The sequence below is a fragment of the Mus musculus genome, chromosome 9 (genome assembly GCF_000001635.26).
Source record: "Mus musculus strain C57BL/6J chromosome 9, GRCm38.p6 C57BL/6J".
Taxonomy (NCBI): Eukaryota; Metazoa; Chordata; class Mammalia; order Rodentia; family Muridae; genus Mus; species Mus musculus.
Genome location: NC_000075.6, coordinates 88,742,069 through 88,767,405, shown reverse-complemented (window position 1 = coordinate 88,767,405; position 25,337 = coordinate 88,742,069). Strand labels below are relative to the sequence as shown.

Below are 25,337 nucleotides of genomic sequence, written 5' to 3'. Positions count from 1 at the left end.
GAACAAAGACTCCTTTTAAAATAAAGGAATCACAGTTGAACACAGTAACCACAGACACATGGCCATTATTTATGACTTACAATGCTTTAAAAAATCCTTTAAAAAACACAACAACAACAACAATAACATCATCAATAAGCAGCTAGGATCACAGTTGTCCATCACACAAAAGACAAAGTATTACATAATTACCATCAAAAATGTGTCTTAGAGAGTGATTCCATAATACATACCACATCTTCGTTTTTTCGATGTTGTCTGTAATTGAAAATGAAATATTTTAAAGCTTAGATCCTGTTGAGTAGTGCCTGCTAAAGTCTTTGGTCTTTCCATTGGCATTTTCTAGTTGCAGTCAAGATAGAAAGGAGCAATCACGTGGAGATTATGTTAATGGATCCATTATTTAGTGATGAAACAGAAGAGCTGGAGCTCTGTACTTCATGAAAAAGACCTTTCACATGTTTTTTCATGTTTCAAAGGCAGAGTCTGGCCTCTATGAAAAAGTCCCTAAACTATATCACATACCATCTGTGAAAACTTGTATTTTTCATTAAGAAGTTTCCTGTTTCTGTGACCTATGAAAGAAAGCTCCATGTGCCCAGGATATGCATATTAAATGCTCAGCCAGTGAGATCTTTAAAACATGAGAAACTTTAAAAGGTCATATACCTGATCAGTGTCAGGATTCATTTGTGATACCCACTGAACCATAAGGGGACCATTAAAGTAAGTTTTCTAGATGAGAGAAAGGAAAGGCCTTCTTACCTCCACCATTTTCACTGCTCCTTTCCCCTTGTCCACTGGCAAAGCTGCACCATCAGAACATTGAGCTACCACTAGGGGGACAAGAAGTGAACAGTACTGCTTATTGTTTACACTGGGCTTTACTTGATGTGGGAAAAAGTGTAGGAATTTAATTCATGTTACTAAACCTGATGAACAATATGGTTCTGCTGCTGCTGGACTGTTTGCTCATAAGGCAAGTTAAACAGAGGGAAGACCTAAAGACAAACGAGGATGTACCTGTCCATGTGGTAAAGGTCTGATTCAGATGCCATACTAAGACTTTTCCTGTCATATTGTATCTGAGAAGGGTTCTGTTCAGTTCTCTCCCAGTGATCTTGTCAGTCTCATGAGCTTTGTGAGGGAGAGACATTTAGTGAATACAAAAAGACCTAGTTATCCCAGGGCTGAGGATGGAGACATGACTGGGTTAGGCCACACTGTGTAGACAGTGTGTTCTAGTATACAACGTCAACAATAAGGTAACAAGAAACGGGATCACAGGACAACGTGGCAATTACCAAAGAGGAGGAAGTGGATAGAGAAGAATAGGGCAAGAAGTAATAAGAGGAAAGACTGAAAAGGGAGGGAGTTAGAAGCAGAATCCTGTGTCTCAGACACACATGGTTCACAATCTGGTCCATAGACAATGTTCATTAAGCCTATAAGCATTACTGAAATTTGGTACCAAACCACTCTGCATACTGAGAGAATCCAGGAGAAGTAATATCCTGATGGGGTTAGGCTATAAGCCTACTAAAAACTATAATGAACCCATTTTGAGGAAAAAGACTTCTTAGATTATAACCACATGTACACATGGGTCAGACCATGCCAAGAGTGAGACACTCAAGTAGTGACAGCACACAAACAGGCAAATCCTGTGGTCAGATAGGTGCCAGGGGGGCTGAATCCCAGGAGTCAATGTCCTTTATCTTGAGGAACATAGGCAGTAATATAAGGGAACTCTTGAATCCACCGTGTGCATCTCAGAGGATGAACCTAGAATACCTCAGAACGCACCAAAGTTGGGGCAGAATACAGACATTTTCTCTCCCATTAAGTCACAGGGTCCAAGACAGATGTCTACCTCTAACCTCCTTTGACTCAAGCACTTAGTATGCTAGTCAAATTTAGTAGCATAGGCTGTTCCAAGCTAAAGATATGCATACCAAGAAGACAGCACTCTGATAAAACTAAGGAGCTACGGGGACAGAATTTGCTTATTTTGCATCATTAGGACCATAGTAGAAGTGGTCATTTGAGTGCACAGAAGGCCATCCACCAGCAGAGAGATCGGCTCTACCATAGAATAAAACTCCGAAATGACCATAATAGTTTGTGGGCACTGTGACCATTAATCTCAAGAGTCAAGCTGACAAGACCAGATCCCCAAGCACGTTTGCAGGATGTTATCTTGAGGTGATAAAGTGAGGTAGCAAACTGGACCACTGTTAGTGTCACTGTTCTCTGGGCTGAGATCCATGACTGTCCAAGAAGGTGAGCTGGACATAAGCACTCTCTTTCTTTCCTCTTGTGGCACTGAATCTCTGCCTGAAACTCCCTACACTGTGGTTCTCAGCAAGTCTGCACTCCATACTCAAACTGCAGTGCTGAAACAGACATTCCTTTTCACTACAAACTGGGAAAGTGCCTTTGGCACAGCTTCCATGGAGGGAGATCTGTTAACCACAGTGGCAGGCTCAGCCATTTGGCACAAACTGACATAGACTGAAAAGTGCTAAGTGTGAAAGACTGCCTTCAAATGACAGAGCCAGAAGCCAAGAATACACAACCTGTCAGGGATCACCTTGATGCTGTTGAAAGAAAAAGAAACCCACAGAAACCTCCTACCCCTCCTGCCATTTCCCTGTTTCTACTCTTCTTTCCCATTCCCTTAAGCCTCCCAAGCACAGGGTGTAGCACACCACTCCAGGGACCCACTGCCAAGGGGTCAGACCAGAAATGCTGTGATCTAATTTCAAGTCTGTCTTCATTTTCCACACTTTTGATAATCACAGGGTCACTCTTGAGACAGTTGACATTCAATCCATCCACATTACAAGTGTCTGTGAACAGGTAATAGAGAGGATGGCTCAACTGTTCCTGTCTGCAGCAGGTGAAGTGACAGTGACACAGACAGGACTGAGCTCATTTCCCCTCTCTCATTTCTCAATGAGAACAAACAGTGAGTCTTATATCCATTTTCAAATTCTGTGGTGACTCTCAACTAATGAAATATGAAAATTAATAGGATCTACATAGAAAAGTACTAGTATATTTACAGTTTTTCATGTATCTTAACAGTATGCTCTACAACTATGAAACATGATTCAGGCTTTCATTTCCACTGTACCTTCTAGGTTGTCTTGTGGTTTTCCTTTATAACTTTTATCTGTGAAGTCACATTGTGCAGCATCCACTGGGAGAAGAGTGCCCCTCCGAAACTTATTTCTCAAGAAAGGTGAGCCTGGGAATGCATTCACAGAGACAATGATGTCAGCTTCATGGCAGAAAAACAGAGGCAATCAGCAGTGGTTTTGTGTTTGTACGTTCCATGTCATGACCATTCTTCAGGCACCATCATCAGAGCTACAGTGGTGTATTATACACACCAGCATGCATTACACTGATGGTGTAGGTAAGTCATAACTTCATGTCAGTGTGACAATGTACAGAGAAGAGAACCAGCGCTCTGTTATGTTGGTGCTGTACCTGGTAAATAGAATCCAATTAACTCTTAGAGCAATATAAACAAAGTGACATTTATATACTCATTCACTCCTGTGTGGTTTTCACTAGGATACTTATATTTGACTCCCTATGAGGCTTCATTGCAAAATATATGAGTACAAAGTACATATGCACTATGTTTTATAAAACACTTGTAAATAAGGTGTAATTTATATAGTATATTTTGTTCATATGTATAGTGTAATGATATAGTATATTTTACTTTTATATAGTGTAGTTTATGCTCTCTCTCATTTCTGAGTTGTGTTCACTATGATGTTAGACATAGTTATACTCCTATGTCAATTCTCAGTTAAAAAGATAGGGATATGCAAGTATATATTGCTTTGTGGTGTCTGTTAAATGATAGAAGAGCCAGCTACATATGAACAAATCTAGGTAGAATGAGGTTTCAGCTGGTTACTCATACACAAGTGTATACACACACACACACACACACATACAAGCTAGCCCTCAAGGAAAAACACTGCTATATGACAGAAGAATGAGATGCATATGAATACATCTAAGTAGGGTGAGGTTTTAATTGGTTACTCATTTACAAGTGTATATCCACAGACAGTTGAACAAGTTAGTCCTCAAAGAAGCACTTATATTATAAAATTGTCTTCTGGTGGCTATTAAATGACAGAAGAGTCATCTACATATGAATGAATCTAGGTAGGGTGAGGTTTCAGATGGTTACAAATGGAAATAGAGAATGTCTTTATTTTTCTTCATGTAAGGTAAATATATTTATTTCTATCTACCTTTCCATACATTTGTATACTTTATTCATATTCCATGTGGGACAGTTCAGAAAATTGTTAAAAGAATTTGATACTAATCTTTTTGTATGTTATGAAGCAAGGAAGGACTAAGCTTTGGTGGCTCAAGTCCTGTGATTCCAATTCTTTTTTTTTTTAATGCATTTATTTTCCCTGTTACATAAGAAGCTATAGGAGGCCCCTAGCTTAGGAGAAATATGTGGTCTTCCTCTAAGAACTTCAACCTGACTGGTGCCTCTCAGTGAGTGATTTGTTGATCAGAAAACCACATTGAGGTATTTTCCAAAAGAAAAGGCTCAGTTTCAAAGTTACTCTAGCCAAGCCTGGACATGTACTCATCATGAACTGACACGAACAGCAGCCTGGTGCATTGGTAACATAATAGGCGGTGTGTGTTCACATCAGTTTGCAGGTGACATCCTCACTGCCCATCTGTATGGCCTTTCTTAGTTTCTGCTTAGATATGGGTACTGACTCCAGGGCAGTGAGAGTGCACCATACCTGGTCATACATCCCTCACCAGTCTGACCTTCTCTGTTTTTTTATTTTATTTTTTTTTTCAGGAAAATTCTCTATTCTAGTCTAGCATGTAATTTACAGAAAAGAATGAACTTGAACTTGTGTCTCTCCTTCCTTCACTTCTCTAGGATAAGTATTAATAGGATGAAGCTATCCTGAGAACATTTTACGTAGAACTACGATACAACCTTTGGGTCCTGACATGCTAAATATGTACTGAGACAACTGGGCTGAAGCTCCAGTCCATATTAGTACAATAGCTCCCTTTAATCAAACTACTGCATACCAAAGTACTGAAACTGTAGTTGCACTATGCAGAAAACACTTGAAATAATATTGAGTTACATGCTTCACTGCTAAAAATATGTATCTACTCAGTATTAACATTAAGAACGTGGAGACTGACTATCATTCAGAGATAAAACTCTTGGAGCATAGAGTGTACCTGACTGTTAAAGGTATATTCACTTTGGGTATGGTAGTGTACTCCCTTAATAAGTAACAGCACTCAACAGGCTAAGGCAAGTGGAGCTGTGTGAGATGTGGGCCAGAAAGTTCACACACACACACACACACACCTGTCTCATAAACTAAAATTTCCTAAATTCCCTAAAGAATGAGACAGCACTGATCAAAATACTTGACCATGTGCCTAAATTGGTTTGCCCTTTGTCCATGCTAATATGGTCTACCCCTTAAGCCTTTCTCTTGACCTTATTAGAACGAACCATGGGAAACCCAATTGGGACACAACCACTCTACATTTCTGTTCCCGTGCACTGTGTTTCATTTTTAGGCCCTGTCACCTGAAAATAAGTATGTGTGCTTCTATACTTTTCAAAACTGACTGCTGGCTGGTAAATGTCACAGTCTAGGACTTCTACCCACTACAGCAGTCAGGATAGTACTTGAGATCCTTATAGATTTGATATCGTGCAGGCAAATCGTAAATGCTGTAACTCTTTCATAGGGATTATTGTACCTTGAAGAGCTCAATGACCACAGATATATCCATAAGTTTTTTTCTTCTCCTTTTTTGTTAAAACATTCTCTCTCTTTCTCTCTCTTTCTCTCCCTCTCTCTCTCTCACATACACACACACACACACACAAGACAGACACAAACACACACACACACACACACACACACACACACAATGAGAACCATAATTTTAATTATCAGTTACCATCTTAGATCACAGTGTTGCATCAGACAAAACACAACTAGTGTTTACAACAATTCTTATCTTAGTAATTCCGCAATACGTACTCTGTCTGCTTCTTTTAGAAACTACCTGCAATTGAGGGGGAAAAATACATTATATTCCATAATCATGCAGGGAAATATATACAAAGTTTTTGATATATGTGTTGTAATTGCAGTAAGGATAAAAAAATCACAGTCAAGTGATGACTATATTAATGGATACATTATTTGAGGTTGCCACAAATTATATGGTGCTTTGTACTTGTGACAAAACCAGTATCTTTCATACTTTTTCTGATTCATAGGTAGACCAAACAAACCTGTCGGGCCTCTAGAGGATCCCAAAATCTCTATCACATATGAAAACTTGTATTTTCAGTAATCCATATTCTATTACTAGCGCCCAGGGTTTAGAACTAACTTGAGTACATGACCCAAAGTTTGATGCATTAGAAGCTTTCGGTGTCTAGCATGTGGGTGGAGAGTGTTCAGTTGGTATATTCTTTCAAACATGAGGACTAGGATAAACTGGAGAAACCCACTTGAAAGCGATTAGCCTCATAATTCAGTACATAAAGTTGCACCACATTGTGATGTGCTGAATTAAGACCAAGTTGGTACAGTTCCTCCATTCCATCCTCTTCCTAAGTAAATGCTCTATTACCCATGATGCTTCTGGCTAGTGTCATGACTCCAATGTGATACCCACTGATATATAAGGGAACCAATGAGATAAGCTTTCTTCCTTAGAGGAAGGAAAGCCCGTCTTACCTTAACCCTCCTCAGTGATGACTTTTCCTCGTCCTCTTCTGAAGGTGAACCATCACCACATTTAGCTAACAGTAGGGGAACACAGAGTAACAGTCAGCTCTGGGCACTGGTTATTATTTATTGATGTGGGTAAAAGTGCATGGACTTAGTATATGTAACTAAATGTAGGAAACGAGGTAGTTGGGATAAAGCTGGACTGTCTTCTGGGAAGGTAAATGGAGGCAAAGAAAGGATTTGGAGAGAACTTGTTGGGAACAAGCAAAAGAAACTTGCCCCAAGTACTGTCATTTTTTCAGAACATGATTTTTCTTAACCACAACTCCCATTATTCATCCTATGTTCTCCAAAACATAATGGCTGTTTCTAACTACAGAATAACAAGTGGATTTGATTGGTTAGAATGTAAAACCTATATTCTGTATCACTTTACATAGTCAACCTCATAAGGAAAGCCTTTATTCCTAAATCCTTATTGGTAGAAAATGTAACAAAAACTTGGCACAGGTGCTCTTCATTTGCAAGCTCAAATACTCTGATATTCTGGCTTGGGGGTCACAGGACAACTCCCAAGTCTGTTCTGTGTCCCTGATCAATGAGTAGGAGCTTGATTACAAAAAGTATTTGTCATCAGCATTGACCTGGTTTTTGAGTTGTGATGGATCTAAGCAGACACTATAGTAAAGTGAGGAACAGAATTTGCTCTCTAGGAAACGATAATCTAAAGTAATTTGAAAGAATCTGTTACATAATGTAACAATGAAATAAATCTTTCAAAAACTTTTTTTTTAATATTTCTTCTATTTGGGAGGCTCAGTAACTGGCTGTCCATCCAGCAGAGGTGAACCTTTTGTACCCAGTTCTTTCAGTAAACCATATAGGTTCTAGGTTCAAATTCCTGTCTTCAGTCTTTACAGCAAGTGCCTTACTTTTGAGCTATCTCACTGGTCCCACAACACAAATCTTATGATAAAAATCAGAGATAACAGTTCCTGAGATGACTTTTGAGCACAGGATAATCACTAGTCCCTCTTCAGCCTTTGCTGCCCACCAGCAGTCTTTGACCTTTGTTCATAGAGTAAAGGTCTAACCCAGATGGCCTAATGACACTGCATATCCTGGCACGCTTTCCTTGAGAAAGGTTCTTTTCTGTTCTCTTCCAGTAATCTTGTCAATCTAATGAGCTTTGTGAAGAGGAAACATTTAGTGAATAGAGAAAGACCTAAGATATACCCCAGGCCGAGGCTGGAGACATGGTTGGGAGTTAGGTCACACTGGGTGAACAAGTTTGCAGCATCAACAATAATGCAACAGTTGAAAGGGAGTACAGATGCTTCCATAGTTGGCAGACATATAGTCCAGAGACAACATGACAACCAAGAAAAATGAGAAGTGGCTAGAGAAGGATGGGGTAAGAGGTGATAAGAGGGAAGACTGAAAAGGTGGGACTGGAAGTTGAATCCTGTATCTCTGACTCAGGGTTCAGAAGCAGATAGACACTATACAGATACATCTTATTTAAAAAGGCCGAAACCAACTGTGGAATGGGAGAATCCGAGAAAAGCAAACATACTTCTGAGGAGCCTAGGCTGTGAACCTACGACAAAAGTTATAGTGAAGCTACTAGGAGGACAGAGATTCCTTAGATTATAATCTCATGTCCCCAGGAAAGATGGGACAGGTCAGACCATGTCAAGAATGAAAGACTGGAGTAGTGACAGCACAAAGGAAATATCCTATGGCAAGACGGCTTCCTGAAGAACTGACCTGCAGTAGTCGGCATCTTTTACCCTGAGGAACATTGGCAGTATGTTAGGAGAACACTTAAACCCAGTCTCTGCATCTTGGAGGCTAAACCAAGGATGCCTCTAAAAGCCCCAAGAACAGGCCAGTTGTAAACCTTTCCTCACGCATTAAGTCGAAAGGTCTGAGATGAATGTCGGCCTCTAACCTCCCTTGACTCAATCACTTAGAATGCTAGTCAAATTAAGGAGCATAGGCTGGTACAAGCTAAAGACATACATTAGGTCTTTGTCAGGGCATTGCTAGTGTTGCAGGGAGGTCATGGTAGAGAACCCTGTTAGCTATCTGGCAGTCTAATCTGTGGTTGTCCTTTAAAGTGGGACTAAATGGTCACAAGGGGACCAAGAATGCATTACTACTACTACTCCAAAAAAAATTTCCAAGACACCACAGGAACAGGATCTCCATCCTACATCATCGGGATCACAGTGAAGGCCTTTATCTATAGGTCATTTGAGTGCATAGGAGGGGATTGTATCTCACCATCAATACTGGTTTACCCTAAGATAAAAACCCACAGGGACCATAACAATTTGTATGTGGTGACATTTTATCTCAGTTGGATCTTATCTCAATCTTACCTCAATTGGATAAGATCAAGATCTCTTGGTTATCGCTTGTGAAGCATGTTTATCTTTGGTGATAAACTGAGGTAGCAAACAGGGCCACTGTTAACTCCACCATTCTTTGGGCTGATATCCTTGACTGTCCAAGAAGGTGAGCTGGACATAAGCACTCTCTTTCTTTCCTCTTGTGGCACTGAATCTCTGCCTGAAACTCCCTACACTGTGGTTCTCAGCAAGTCTGCACTCCATACTCAAACTGCAGTGCTGAAACAGACATTCCTTTTCACTACAAACTGGGAAAGTGCCTTTGGCACAGCTTCCATGGAGGGAGATCTGTTAACCACAGTGGCAGGCTCAGCCATTTGGCACAAACTGACATAGACTGAAAAGTGCTAAGTGTGAAAGACTGCCTTCAAATGACAGAGCCAGAAGCCAGGAATACACAACCTGTCAGGGATCACCTTGATGCTGTTGAAAGAAAAAGAAACCCACAGAAACCTCCTACCCCTCCTGCCATTTCCCTGTTTCTACTCTTCTTTCCCATTCCCTTAAGCCTCCCAAGCACAGGGTGTAGCACACCACTCCAGGGACCCACTGCCAAGGGGTCAGACCAGAAATGCTGTGATCTAATTTCAAGTCTGTCTTCATTCTCCACACTTTTGATAATCACAGGGTCACTCTTGAGACAGTTGACATTCAATCCATCCACATTACAGGTGTCTGTGAACAGGTAATAGAGAGGATGGCTCAACTGTTCCTGTCTGCAGCAGGTGAAGTGACAGTGACACAGACAGGACTGAGCTCATTTCCCCTCTCTCATTGCTCAATGAGAACAAACAGTGAGTCTTATATCCATTTTCAAATTCTGTGGTTGAATTTAACCTAATGAAGTATGCAAATTTACGTCATCTACAGAAGAAAATGTTTCTATGCTGGTCACCTTTTTTTTCCCTTGTATCATACCTTATGATCTACAACAACTGGATATAATTTAATAGAGTTATTCTATTTCCTCAGTACCTTTTCTTTTGTTTTGTGGTGTTTGTGTGGATGAGCAAGTTGGGGCTTGATGTTCTTCAGTATCCACAGTAACAGCAGCATTCTGGTGATAGATATTTCTTATGATTGTAAATACTTGGAATGCATTAACAGAGATAAGTTGTGTCAGCTTCATTGAAAAAACAAACAAACAAAAAACAACAAACAAGCAAAATCCAAATCGAAAAAGCAGAGAAAACCAGTAATGTGTCTATGTTTGCACGTTCCGTCTCATAACCATTCCTCAGGCACCATCATCAGAGGTACAGTGGTGCTTTTGAAATATCACTCAGTCTTGCACACCAGCATGCATTACACTGATGGTGTAGGTAAGTCATAAGGTCATGTAGGTGAGACAGTGTACAGAGAAGAGCACCAGGTCTCTGTTATGTTGGTGCTGTACCTTGTAAACAGAATCCATATCACTCTTAGAGCAACATAAAAACTGGAAGTTATCGACTCTCAGTTCTGAGTGATGGATGTTCACTACAGTGCTATATATTTGATACCCTATGAATCTTAGTTCAAAAAAATGTATATGGATATACAATTACACACACACACACACACACATATACACACACACACACACACACACACACACACACAGCTACCCTTCCAGGAAAAGCACATAGAATTGCTTTGTGGTGTCTATTAAATGACAGAAGACTTACCAACATATGAATGCATCCAGGAAGCATGAGGTTTCAGTTGGTTACACATGGGCAACAGAGAATGTATTTATTTTCCCTATTTACCTAAGAAGCTATAGGCGGGCCCTAATGTAGAAGAAATATGTGGTCTTCCTCTAAGAACTTCAACCTGACTGGTGCCTTTCAGTGAGTGATTTCTTGATCAGAGGACCACATTAAGTAATTTCTAAAAAATGCTCAGTTTCAAAGTTACCCAAGACCAAGTTGTCACATGATGGACTGAACAGAAACTTCCCTTCAACTATCCAAGCCTGGACATGTCCTCACCATGAACTGACAAGAACAGCAGCCTGGTACATTGGTAACATAATAGGCGGTGTGTGTTCACATCACTTTGTAGGTCACATCCTCACTGCCCATCTGTATGGCCTTTCTTAGTTTCTGCTTAGATATTTGTACTGCCTCCCAGGCAGTGAGAGTGCACCATACCTTGTCATGTCTCCCTCACCAGTCTGACCTTCTCTATTTTTTAATTTTTTTTCAGGAAAGGTGTCTATTCTAGTCTAGCATACAGAAAAGAATGAACTTGAACTTGTGTCTCTCCTTCCTTCACGTCTCTAGGATAAGTATTAATAGGATGAAGGTATTCTGAGAACATTTTATGTAGAACTAGGATACAGACTTTGGGTCCTGGACATCCTACTCGTGTACTGACACTGATACAACTGGGCTAGTTCATATTCTCACACTAGTTTCCCTTAATCAAACAACAGTGTAGCAAAGTGCTAACACTATAGATGAACTATGCAGAAAACACTTAAAATAATGATAGAGTCATGTAGTTCGCTACTGAATATATAACTTCAGTATTCACACTTAAATTATGGAGACTGGCCACTACTGAGAGGAAAGTCTCTTGGAGCATATAATGTACCTCATTTTTGTATGTGTATTCCATGGATGTGGTAGTTGACTCTTTTTTTAACAGTACACTGTACTCAGAGGCAGATGGAACTATGTGAGGTCCAGGCCACGAAGATAGATTGATACATAGATAGATAGATAGATAGATAGATAGATAGATAGATAGATAGACAAATAGACAGACAGATGGATAGTCAGTTTCAGGAGAGTCGTGGATACACAGTAACCCTGACTCAAAAAGAAAAACAAACAAACAAACAAAACAAAAACAAAAATATCCTGTATTCTTTTTAAAAAATTAGATAGCATAGGGCAGTATCTAGGTGGTGACCAGAGTTCTTAGTGAATACTTTGCCTTAGTTGTTTTCTTCTTTGTGTTCATGCTAAATATCATCAATACTTTAAAGCTTTTCACCAGGTCTTACTAGAAGGAACCAACCAAGTCTAGCATGACCTCAGTTCATATACATGTAGCCAATTTCAGTGTAGTTCAAAGTCAGTAATCTGCACGAAAACATGGGCTTTTCTTTCCTACTTGATAAAGTCTGTAGGCAGGTGAATTACATTGCCCAGGTCTTCTGAGCACTGTGGCAGTCACAGCAGTCTTTGGGATTCCTGTACCACTGAGTTACAAGCAGATGTTGGAAAACTGGAAATTCTTCCCTGTTTCTTTTTTGTTTTTAATGCCCTCTGTTGTGTTAAATCTAATGATGCACTGCATATCTAAAGATCTCTGTCATTTACTCTGAATCTTGGTTTATTCATCTGTCTAGAAAAATACAAATCAACCCACCACATGTGACTGTGGCAAACTTTAAACACATAAGTAAATTGATATTCTGATTTTTTTAAAAACGTTTTCCCTGGAAACTGGGTTGAGTAACTTGGATATCTGTGTAGATAAGATAGGTTTAAATGCAGCCTCGTGCACAAAACACCAAACTAAAGAGGTCACAGCTGGAAGCAGCAGCTGTACACACAGGGCTACAATTTCTCACTGGAGGCACCACTTTTTTTTTTTTAGAACAAACATCTGATTTTTCAATCAATACATGCCAATTTGCTCCCTGTGGTGCAACCAGGCAAAAGACAACCAGTATTAACACAATTCATATCTAACACATGTCTACACTGACTGCAGGATACATACTGTTCCGGCGTTTTCTGGAGCCCACCTGTAACATACAGGAAAGAAAACACTTAAGAGACTTAGAGTATACTGAATCCTGTTTGTACCACGCTTTGGTTCACCTCTTGACAGGACGTAATTGTACTAAGTATGGTGAGCTAATCTAATCTCTTACTAATCTACTGACTCTTACTGACTATTAGAGACTCAGGGGAAATGCTCCGTATTAGTATATTATGTGATACTGACACATAATACCTCAAGATGCCTACTTTGTGACAAAAACTAGAGTGTTTCCCATATTTGCTGACTAAATACCACATCAGGCAACCTTATGCGTTGGCTTCTACTGAAGGTTAGCCAAGTTACATTACAATAGGGTGAAGCTAAAACCTATTTAGTGATACTAACCCCTTTTGTGAAGTACTCCAATAATTTGCATGCATCCTTATGTCTTAACTTCTTGGCACCTGAACATGCCATGCTAGGACATATGATGCTTCCCCTACACCCATCTTTGGGGAACATAATCAGATTCAACCTAAACCACAGGCTCTAGAAGCCATAAACGGAGTAAACGCTTATATAAACATTCAAGTCTACATGAATGATATGCCTGCCACCTTCTGAGTGAAATTTACATACTGGTATCGAAGGCAGAACATTATTGTCCAGAAGACAATCTGCCCTTACTCAAAGTCACTACCTGATACAGTTCTGTTAAATCACCAATCTGATATAATTACATTTCCTTCTCTTCCTAAATAAAATATTTAATACATGAAACACTTAATCAACTTTACTTTTTCAAGTGTGCTATAGTCATAAAAACATGACGGAATCATTAAAGTAATGTTCTCTTATATAAAGGAAGAGGGTTTCTTACGGTCAATGAGGATTTTGTACACGGACGGTCATCAGTTGAGAAGGGTGTAACAGTAGACTGTTGAGGTAAAACTAGAGGGACAGAAAGTCACTGTCAGCTCATGGCACCATTTATTTACACAAGCAATCTTGACATCGATAAAAGTATGCTGAGTCAGTACATGTGATTAGATTTAGTTAGGCTACTTACTATTGGGCTCTCTTTCCTGATGGTGAGTATAGGCAAAGACTAGAAAACTAAAAAGCTTTTTTTTCTTTTTTTTTTCTTTTACTTTCTAGAGGATGGGAATATAAAGCAACATAAGGGTCTATGGTTTAATGTGTAACTACCTAGTGCATGTATTCAGTTTGGGAGGAAGCACATCCAAGGGCAACTGTTGGTATCTAGTTACGCCTTCCATTATTTGGGGTTCTGGGGTTAGAATCAGAATATCAGGTGCAATGACAAGCACCTATACTATCAAGACATCTCACTCTCCTCATTAAAATAAATGTCACGATGAAACCACATATTATCATCATTTCCTTTAAGCATTTTGAAGCCCAAAAGGACTGAAAAATCTCTTCATCACATCTCACAAGCGTACTTCAACCTCCATCAGTTGACACATTCTGATTCTGCATTCATCATAAAGAACACAGAATTTTAGCTTTTTAACACATACATTTTACTGGGGAAGTGAATTTAGTATAAGGGACATGGTGTAACTATATTGATCCATTCATCCTTTGACATGCAATAATTTATTGACTCCTGGAAAACAATAATAAGTGCCCTGTGCCTCGTTTCTCCTTTTGTACTCATGGGCTTTGCAGCATCCAGATTAAAAAGAAGAGTGATAAGGAAGAGGAGCATCTGGATCCTGCTGGCCATTCAAGTCCTCTAACTCAGCTCTATGTGAGAGTTGCTCCAAGGGTAATGGGGGCTCTAAAAACTGGGTAGATATTCTGAGTACTTGTGTCACTCTCCCAGGTTGTGGCTCACAAGGTCTCTGAACTTTTGAGGGTAACATTTGTATTTCCATCAGATATCAATTAAAGATCTCTCTATTCGTAGTTGGCTTTAGGCCAGGTGTGAGGATAAGGATCCCAGTCCTAAGCATCTGTGAGCTGGCGAGAAGTGCTGGTACTTCCTTGCAATGACTAGGCTGAAATGTGACAGTGATGTAGCAGTATCTGTCCTGTGATAAAGTGACCATGGATTTGATGTCATAAAGTAGATAATGCCTAGGACTTCTACAGACTTGAGACATCCTGATGTGTACACTGGTAACCTACCATCTTGGTTAATTAGCTTTTCACAAATATGAACCTCTTTATATTTAGGTTTTGCCCAATTCATCAAGAAAGCTATAGCTCTCTGAAGCAGTGTCAGGATAAGTAAACCACATCACACGTGAAAACAGCAGGAAGGGTTAATACATCTTTTCAGCACCATGTTTCTACACGCACAGAAGAACGATTACCTCTGCATACTATTCTTTTTGTTCACCATATACGAACACTATGCTCACGGATTTCTGTAAATAGTTACTGACTGTCTAATTAGTTCACCAGCCTAATTCATCTGATTCTCTACTTCATTTGTTGAAATAGCGATCAGTCATTCAGAACAAAATAATCAACTTATTGGGTGATACCTAACTCCAAAGAGATGTGGGTCATAATGTTACCTATTTGGGATATCTACAATTCAGAATAAATCATAAATTTGTATTTAAAATTTCAATATGGAGTAGGTACACACTCTAAACCTTCACATATATGGACGAGACATACCTACATTTTAATGAATAAAGTATACCTAGTAAGAAAATGACAGGGAATGTTTGTTAAAAATGAAAATAGGCACACATTATAGTGGAAGATTTATATCATAATTTATCCCCACCACTGTGAAGCCACTCCAATTTTCTGAGGTTAATAATTTCAATACAGAGAACCTTAGTTGTGGGGAGCGGGTGTGGCGGCAGTCCCAAAGGTGCCAGAGACTGCAGCTAAGTCATATGACTTGCACCTGACTTCCTCATATAAGCCACAAACATCTTGAGTGCTGCGCAGGTGTACCAGGATACAGGTGAATCCAATTTGGTGGAGATTTGCCCCTGCTGCCCTGATTAGCTGAAGCTGCGTGCCTGGTGAGGTGGCGTGGCCTGCTGTGCGTGGATGGGAACTGAGAGTATAAAAGAGTGAGAGGCCCGGGTTAGGGGAGGATTATTATTCGAGAGAGGATTACTATTAGTGGGGGAGATATAAAAACAAGGGAGATATAAACAGGGGAGATATAAACAGGGGAGATATAAAAACAAGGGAGATATAAAAACAAGGGAGATATAAACAAGGGGGAGATATAAACAGGGGAGATATAAACAAGGGAGATATAAACAAGAAGAAACAGGACTGAATAAACGTGTGCAGAAAGATCCTGTAGCAGCGTCGTTCTTGCTGGCGAGTTGGGGGCGCGCAACAAGTGGTGCCGAAACCCGGGAAAAGAAACATCTTCAGGCACGAGCGAAGACCCCCTGCTACAGGGAGGATTCAGAACTGCATCACTGGGAAGGAGCGGTTAATAAAGTGTTCCCGTGAAACAGACTGTTGAGAAGGATCCGGCGTGGATTCAGAACTCTTCAGCTGGGGAACGGTACTGATGAAGAGAAAGAAGAAAGATGAAGACTGAATAAACTGCTGTTAGAAGGACTGGTGGTCGCATCGTTCTTGCTGGTCGAGAGCAGGCGCGACAATTGGTGGCCCGTACGGGGAACCGACTCCCCCACCGAGTTCAGAACTTTCAGCAGTCAGTGGTTGCCGGCAGGGTAAGTTCACGGTGAGTGAAACTTGCGACCCCAAGAGTTTGGGAAGGACCTCGGATAAAATAGAGGTGAGCATAAAGTTGCCAGGAAGTAGGCACAAAGTAACCCAGGAGTTTGGGAAGGACCTCGGATAAAATAGAGGCGAATATAAAGTTGCCAGGAAGCAGGCTTTGGGACAAGTTAAGGTTCCTGGTTTTGGGACAAGTTAAGGTTCCCGGTTTGGGGACAAGTTAAGGAACTATGATAACCTCAGTGTAGTGATCAATAGATCCTCGCTGTGTAGTTATGCTTTTTTCTCCCATTGACCCTTTGTGGGTAGGTCTGATAGTTTTGGTCTTGTTTGTTCTGATATATGGACTCTGTTACTGTTTGAAACTGTGTGTAGAGGCAGTCAAGACAGGTCAGAAAATCCTTACAGAGCAACAAGAAAGTATGTCGGAAGAGGAAAAGGGCTTAAAAAGAAAAAAGAAAAAGAAAGGAGACACAGTGTTATCAGGTGGTCAAAAAGGACAAAATAAAAGAGCCGAGGTGGAGGAGGAAGGCGAATTAGCTTTTGCGCCGCCTCCCTATGCCTCCTCAGCAGCCACCTGTAGGTGGACCTTCTGTCCGGATATTTGGAGAAGATCGACCAGATCTGGTGTTGACGTGGGCGAGAGGATCTGTTTGTGTGTTTCCACAGGACCAGACGGAACCTCTTTGGGTGCCGGAGAGATTGGTGAGACGCTGCAAAAATGAGGCTCCTGATCCAGTTGCCCCTGTGGATGTGGTGGATGATCCCACAAGCACAAAGGATGGAGCCGAGATGGGAGATCCTTTCGGTATTCCAGAAGCCGATACCAGCTCGACATGACATTCAAATTTTTCCACGCTTTTTGATCCCTGAATTCCCCTTAAAGAGATAGCCTCTCTGGCCATCTATCCCTTGCTTCAGGGAAGATGAGTGGGGATGAGAGCCCTGGGATGTATGCTTGTTATAGTGTGTGTGTTTTTTGTGTTTGGCACAAGTGTTAGGTGCAGAGTGTGCGGCCCGCACTTTCGCCATGGTAGCGTAGGCTTTTGCTGCAGTGGAGGTGGGGCAATCTCCTCAGATTCGGTTTGCCGCTCTAAAAGAAATTATGCTGCATTATGCCGTGGGGTGCGAGGCTAAGCACTGCACAGAGGATAGCTTGCTGTTGGCATCCTGTGGAAGGTATGTCTGATTGCATGAAGGTTCAGTGTCCTAGTTCCCTTCCCCCAGGAAAAACGACACGGGAGCTGGCCAAGACCTCTCTGGGTGATGAGCCTAAGGGATGGTTTTGTGTAGGGCCCCTATGCTTGCACACTGGGGATCAGACCTCTACCTTCACCCATGAGGCTTGCTTGCAGCAATTAAGATCTGGCCATAGGTTAATTAACATCCTGGCCTTTTGATGCACCTGCCACAAGCAAAACACAATCTCCCCAGGTGTGGCTTGGCATGATAGAGAGGTAGTCAGTGATAAGACTCCCTGGGCATGTCACCAACCTAAGACAGGGATCAAACCAATGCTGTTTGTCACCCAAGGACGGGTAAGGGGCATGGCTGCGGGGGGCTATCTACAGACATTCTCTCTGCCAAAAAAGAAAAAAGGGGGAATTGTGGGGAGCGGGTGTGGCGGCAGTCCCAAAGGTGCCAGAGACTGCAGCTAAGTCATATGACTTGCACCTGACTTCCTCATATAAGCCACAAACATCTTGAGTGCTGCGCAGGTGTACCAGGATACAGGTGAATCCAATTTGGTGGAGATTTGCCCCTGCTGCCCTGATTAGCTGAAGCTGCGTGCCTGGTGAGGTGGCGTGGCCTGCTGTGCGTGGATGGGAACTGAGAGTATAAAAGAGTGAGAGGCCCGGGTTAGGGGAGGATTATTATTCGAGAGAGGATTACTATTAGTGGGGGAGATATAAAAACAAGGGAGATATAAACAGGGGAGATATAAAAACAAGGGAGATATAAAAACAAGGGAGATATAAAAACAAGGGAGATATAAACAAGGGGGAGATATAAACAAGGGAGATATAAACAAGGGAGATATAAACAAGAAGAAACAGGACTGAATAAACGTGTGCAGAAAGATCCTGTAGCAGCGTCGTTCTTCCTGGCCAGTTGGGCGCGCGCAACACTTAGTTATTTCTTGGTATGTTTGTGACATAGTGTTACAGTATTTATATATAGGAATGTCTATGAAGCACAATCTTGAGGGAGGAAATACAAACATATATAGACACATATGTATATACAAACACATTAAATTCTAAAGTCAAAATACTTTGTAGACTAAAATATAATATATGACAAAACATAATTCTAAAGCCTGGTGTGGTGGCGCATGCCTTTAATCCTTGCACTCGGGAGGCAGAGGCTGGCATATTTCTGAGTTCGATGCCAGCCTGGTCAGCAAAGTGAATTCCAGGATAGCCAGGGCTACACAGAGAAACCCTGTCTCAAAAAGAAAGAAAGGAAGGAAGGAAGGAAGGAAGGAAGGAAGGAAGGAAGGAAGGAAGGAAGGAAGGAAGGAAGGAAGAATTCTAATAATACAGCAGTTGTAAGTATTTACACAAAATATTTTGAGAAATATTAACCAGTCTAGTTGAAGCAAAAGCACTAAATGGATAGTAATATCATACCTCTGGTGTCACAACAGTTCCCCATTATACTCAAATTCCAATACTATTATCGCTCTGTAGTTATAGACGTGTACTTTGGGCAAAGTCTCAAAGTATACTGGCACTCAGCACTCAGGCCTGAACATAACTAGGTACGGGTCAGCCATAAGTCACAGAGCTTGCATAGTGAACTCATAATCATACCATGACAGCCAACAGCTGCTACTTAGGCGAGTCTGCTCAGACAAGATCAGGACTACAGTGTGGGTTATTATAAATGCCAATGTTCTTGATCTAAGAACGATCAACTACAAAGTTAGTTTTCTCTCATCTGCTTACATGGTTCTAAAAAAAACCCTGTTTAAATGCCTACTTCACAGAGGTCTTTTTCGATCACTCTCTCACACATCAAAATGTGAGCTGTCAGCTACTGCTCCAGGGCCATTTTTGCCTGTCTGCTGCCTTGCTCCCTGCTATGATGGCCATGGATTCTAACTCCCTGAAACTTTATCCTCTAAGTTAAATATTTTCTTTAACAAGTTGACTTGGTCATGGTGTTTTATCACAAAAAATAGAAAAGTAACTAAGACAGCCACTAACCAGTCATGTTTGTCTAATAGTTCAATTAAAGACATAGTTAATGTAGAAAAATTAATTGGAGGTTTCTACCCCACTTTTGATCATTTACCTCCCAAATAAAGACACAAAACTTTTAAATTTATGATAAGCCTTAAAAGCAGCGCTGGGCAGATATCCACCCTTTATGCTAGTCAGTCTACTTTCCAGTCAATGACCCTCAGGGACAACTTGCCATGTTTCTCATGGCCCACTCCTTTCCAAATGTCTGGCCCTCATTGCCGTGTTCTCACTTTCCACCTACCCCTAGCATCTTCTTCCTTCCTCTTCTCTTTTCTCTCCTGGTATCCTCTGCCTCAGACCCAGAGCCCCGCACCGGAAGACTTGCCTACCTCTCTTCTGCCCAGCTACAAGCTGCCAACCTGTTTATTTGACCAATCGCTTTAAACTAAGGAGCAAGTTGACATAGCATCACTTGGTATATGTGATGATTTTCTCATCACCAAGGGTCTCCTCATTGCGGGCAGCCAGATCTTGGGGACCAGCACTGATCACTACAATGCATAGTCAACACACAATTAATACTGGAAAGCAGAATAGAAAGATTAATAAATTCTTTTTAATTTTTTTTTCAGCTTCAACCCTACTGGACTGCTTTCCATGAAGGGTGTCCTGGCTTCTCTTCTGCATTCCCACTGAGCACCACAAGATGGCACACTATGAAAGCCTGTTGATGTTGGAGTCTACTGACTCCTCCACCAAGACCATCCTCAGAATCCTATGAGGTTTAGTTTTAAACAAAGTCAAGAAGTATCTATAGCTGGGAAGTGCTGGTCAAGTTATTTCCTCCTTCTGAGCTCCAATCTCTCCTTAAAAGTGATATGGTACGTTTCTTGCCAGAAAATTAGTCCTTCTTCTGGTTTAACCAATGGTCCTAGCTTGTTCCTTCTCCCAGCATGAGATTCTTGGCATCCTCTGTCTAAGCTGTCCAGTGCCAAAGGGACTAACAAAAGCATCTCTTCATAATATTTCACACATGCCAGGATGGTTAGAGAAGTAGATGCTTTACACACTTGGAACGTTCATTGCCTTGAGCCCTTACACTTCCTCCTCCCTCTATAGTTTCCAGGGGTGGCAGAATAGAATAGTCACAATGAAATGATAGAATTACCACTCATCACTAATTCTTCACATCTAAACTAAGATCTGCAAGTGAAACTCAGTTCTAAGGATAGAAATTTCCCCTCAGTGGGAGGCTTGGCTAAGTGTTTAGGACTTCTGCTTTATGTCCAACCCCTGCTCCTTAAAAATATGTGATACCTAAAGTGGCATGAGAAACGAGAAGTGGGAAGAAAGGGTTCTGGAAACCCCCAAGATTTTCTCATGGTAGAGACATATGGCGATTAAATCTACCTACAACTAGGTGCCTGAGATGACAAAGGAAGGGGATTTCCTTTGGAAGTTACCCTTGACTAGATAGATAAATGCCTCCCAAAGGTTTTATGGATAACTGTACTGACAAGACTAAAAGTATTCTAAATAAAACAACTTATTTTCTTCCCTTTCGCGATCAGATCATTAAAATAATGGTTCCCTATAAATTGGAATTTTCTCTGGAATATCATGGCAGGAATAGACAAATGGCTGAGGCCCTTATTCTAGCCAGAGGGGAATGCTATTTTCTGAGACTTCACTCTCCATCTCATTTTTCCAAGCCCAAGCTTTGGATGAGTGTTTCATCTCCACAAATAGAAGTTATCAACTTTCCTTCTTGCCTCTCACTTCCCTGTTGACCAGCCACATCTTCCTGATCAGAATTTTAGTAATAGGTGGATATAAAACCTCCAGACTGAATTTAAAGGAGAATTTAAAGGAAATGGGAGCATAAGGATTTAATAATATAGTAAATTCTTGGGACAAGTATTAGAATGTGGTGAAGCTACAGGAGGGTACAAATCGAGGGGGGATTTTTTCTTTTTTAAACATGAGATGAATTCTAAACTACCTTGCTAATGATGATGTCTCAGCAGTGAGGCTAAAAGAGAAAGGAATTGTTGTCTTATGTTGTGAACATAGGAATAAGAAGGAATTCTAAGGGAAGTAATACCAAGGCCATACAGAATTGCAATTCAAGGTGCAGTTTGGTTTTATCCACCAACAGAAGAGAGCAGGGGGATTGGATGGAGAAAACACTGTCAACTTAGCCAGCACATTGCACCTCTCACCTCGATATTCCACAAGGAGCAGTGGTTTCTTCCGTCTTTCAAGACCTTTCTCAATGGAGCCAAAGCTTATTCCTCCAATAGCACTGAATTTGAATCTGTTATATTTGATTTGATCTGGTTACTCAGCAGTGACAAAAGAATTTACTGGAAGGACTCTGAGAATTAAAGGGGATACAAATAGGAAGGGAAAAAAGGGCAGATTACTAGATTCAAGTATTCCACCAGCAAAGTACAAACACTCTCAGCAGAGTAGCAGGATATAAAAATCACCATACAAAAAAAAAACATCTTCCTATTTATAAATAGCAAACTCACTGGAAACAAAGTTGGGGGAAATCCCATTCATTATAGATTTTTTTAAATTGTTGTGAATAAAGTTTGGAGCTGAGACAGAAGGAAGAACCATCCAGAGACTGCCCCACCCGGGGATCCATACCATAATGTTAGCAGACACTAACACTATTGCATATGCAAGCAAGATTTTGCTGACAGGACCCTAATATAGCTGTCTCTTGTGAGGCTATATCAGTGCCTGGAAAATACAGAAGTGGATGCTCACAATCATCTACTGGATGGAACACTGGGCGCCCAATGGAGGAGCTAGAGAAAGTACCCAAGGAGCTGAAGTTGGCAGCAGGAGTGGGGAGCAGGGTAGGGGGAGTGTATAGGGGACTTTTGGGATAGCATTTGAAATGTAAATGAAGAAAATATCTAATAAAAATTGTTTAAAAATTGTTGTGAATGAGCTTACCCATGGAGGTAAAAGATCTCTACAATGAAAATGTGAGAAAATAAAAAAAGAAATTGAGGAAGACATGAGAAGACAGAACTACCTCTTATTCGTTAATAGGCAGAATATTGTGTATATTGCTATGTCACTGAAAGCAATCTTCATATTTAAAAAAATCCTCATCAAAATGGCAATGACATTCCTCACAGAATAAGAAAAGGAAATCTACATTGCTGTATGACCTGAATAGAGGTTTTGTAAATTTTGTTTTTGTATTTATTAGATAGTTTCTTTGTTTACATTTGAAATGTTATCCCCTTTCCTGGTCCTGTTCACCAACCCACCCACTCCTGCCTCCTGGCCCTTGTAGTCCCCTACTGGGAAATAGAGCCCTCACAGGACCAAGGGCCTCTCTTCCCAACATTGACCAACTAGGCCATCCTCTGCTACATATGTAGCTGGAGCCATGGGTCCTTCCATGTGTATTCTTTGGTTGGTGGTTTAGTCCCTGGGACCTCTGGGGGGTACTGGTTGGTTCATATTGTTGTTCCTCCTATGGGGCTGCAAACCCCTTCAGCTCCTTGGGTCCTTTCTCTAGCTCCTCCATTGGGGACCCTGTGCTCAGTCCAATGGTTAGCTGAGAGCATCTACCTCTGTATTTGTCAGGCACTGGCAGAGCCTCTCAGGACACAGCTCCTGTCGGCAAGCACTTATTGGCATCCACAATATTGTCTGGGTTTGGTGACTGTATGTGAGATGAATCCCCAGGTGGCACAGTCGCTGGATGGCCTTTCCTTTAGTGTCTGCTCCACACTTTGTCTCTGTATCTCTTCCCATGGGTATAAGAAAAGGAAAATTTTTAATGGTAAGAAAAGGAAATCTTAAGCCTCATATGGAGGCACAATGCTCTTAATAACTTATGCAGTCCTTAGTAGAGACAACAGTATGGGATATGACACATATTCCACCTCGAATTGCATTACATAGTTATTGAATATAAAAAAACAAAAACAAAAACAAAAAACAGCATGGTACTAACAAAATAGTTAGGCTACAATAGATGAGTCAGGAATAAAGCCATTTAGTTACAGTCGTCTTGGTTTGGAAAACGCTGTCCAAAATATAAATTGGAGACAAAATAGTCTCATTTACAAATAGTTCTGGGGAAACAATTTACACATAAAAGACCACAACTAGATTTCTATTTCTCACCCTCCACAAGAATCAATTCAAAATGAACTAAAGACATTAAAGTCTTTGACAAGAAACTTTGCAATTGTTAGAAGAAAATCTAAGTAAAGCACTTGAAGATACAGGCACAGGCAAGCATTTTCAGAAAAGGAATCTAATACAACAAGAAATAGTTCTAAAAATTGACAAATGAGAGATTACATGAAATGAAATATCTTCAGCACAGAAAAGGAAGCAACACTAGAATGAAGAGACATCTACTGAATGGGAAAACTCTCATATAAGACAGGTCATTAATATCTAGGATATATAAGAACCTGAAAATAATGAAACACATAAAAAACAGAGCACTCCAATAAGCAAATGGGACAGCAAGCTGAATGGGCCATTCCCAGTGAAGAAATAACAAAGGATAATGAGTACTTGGGGAAGTATTCAGTATCATCAGGGAGACACAAAAACAGTTTTGGAATTCCATTTCATCCTTGTCAGAATGGCTATGATCAAGAAAACAAATGAGAACAAATACAAGAGAGGATGTGGGGAACCCTTATTCATTGCTGGCAGGAAAGCAAACCCGTGCAGCCACTATGGAAATAAGTATGGAGGCTCCTCAGAAATTAATTAGCAAGACCATATCAACCTCCTATGTAACTCTTACAAATATATTTAAAGTAAGTTAAGTCAACATAGCACAGAAATATCTACATGTCATGTTTATTGTTACAATACTTATACTTGACGAAAATAGACCTAGCCTAGATCTCCATCAACATTAAAATGGATAAAGGAAACGTGATACATAGCCAGAATGTTATGAACCTGTAAATAAAAAGTGGAATTATGACATTTGTTAGGGAAATAGATGCAACTGAGATCATTATGTGTAGTGGAATAACTTGAACTTAGAAAGTCAGATGCCATACTTTTCTTTTCAATTATATGAGTCTGTTCCTCATAATACCAGTTTTCCTAGGATCCAACCTACTAGAAATAGTGTTGTGCAAATAGCAGTCCTAAAATACAGATTTAACCATGTTGCAGTCCTATTTTAGACCTTTCAAATGTCCCTCTTATTTTCAGCTCACAACCTAGTTAGTACTCAGAGCCTGGTACTCAAGGCTACCATGATTTGGATTCCCCTCTCCTAACACATCCATACACTACAGTCCACAGTTTAGCTCATCACAAAACATACTTGAAGCACACTGGTGCACCTCACAAGGGTACACTTTGTTTATCTGTAAAAGCCAACTTTTGTGTCAGTCTTCTCAGAAAAGACCATTTGTTGTTGTTGTTGTTGTTGTTGTTGTTGTTGTTGTTGTTGGTTTACACTCTGAGAGATGTGTTAATGACCCAAAACCCCATTATTTAGGACCTGGCTGTGG

At 40.6% G+C, this 25,337-nt stretch overlaps 1 protein-coding gene across 32 annotated transcripts in view; it reads right to left on the bottom strand.

Annotated features, from left to right (window-relative positions):
- Gm10634 (predicted gene 10634) overlaps positions 1-25,337 on the bottom strand; it is a 111,271-nt gene that overhangs the window by 63,513 nt on the left and 22,421 nt on the right. For 4 of the 32 annotated variants that reach the window (XR_003948373.1, XR_003948374.1, XM_035096907.1 and 1 more), the window contains exons 1-9: positions 19,249-19,530; positions 13,797-13,867; positions 12,932-12,956; positions 10,187-10,300; positions 6,801-6,865; positions 6,093-6,117; positions 3,140-3,253; positions 766-836; positions 234-258 (exon numbers count right to left, since the gene is read on the bottom strand). Coding sequence is in view for 14 of the 32 variants with exons in the window: in XM_035096907.1 (XP_034952798.1) it covers positions 234-258; positions 766-836; positions 3,140-3,253; positions 6,093-6,117; positions 6,801-6,865; positions 10,187-10,300; positions 12,932-12,956; positions 13,797-13,867; positions 19,249-19,273 (535 nt within the window). In the remaining 18 variants the exon portion in view is untranslated. Of the gene's footprint in view, positions 1-233; positions 259-765; positions 837-3,139; positions 3,254-6,092; positions 6,118-6,800; positions 6,866-10,186; positions 10,301-12,931; positions 12,957-13,796; positions 13,868-19,248; positions 19,537-22,028; positions 22,184-25,337 lie in introns of those variants that run through there. The other 28 variants (XR_003948393.1, XM_035096912.1, XM_035096915.1 and 25 more) reach the window with 18 other exon arrangements.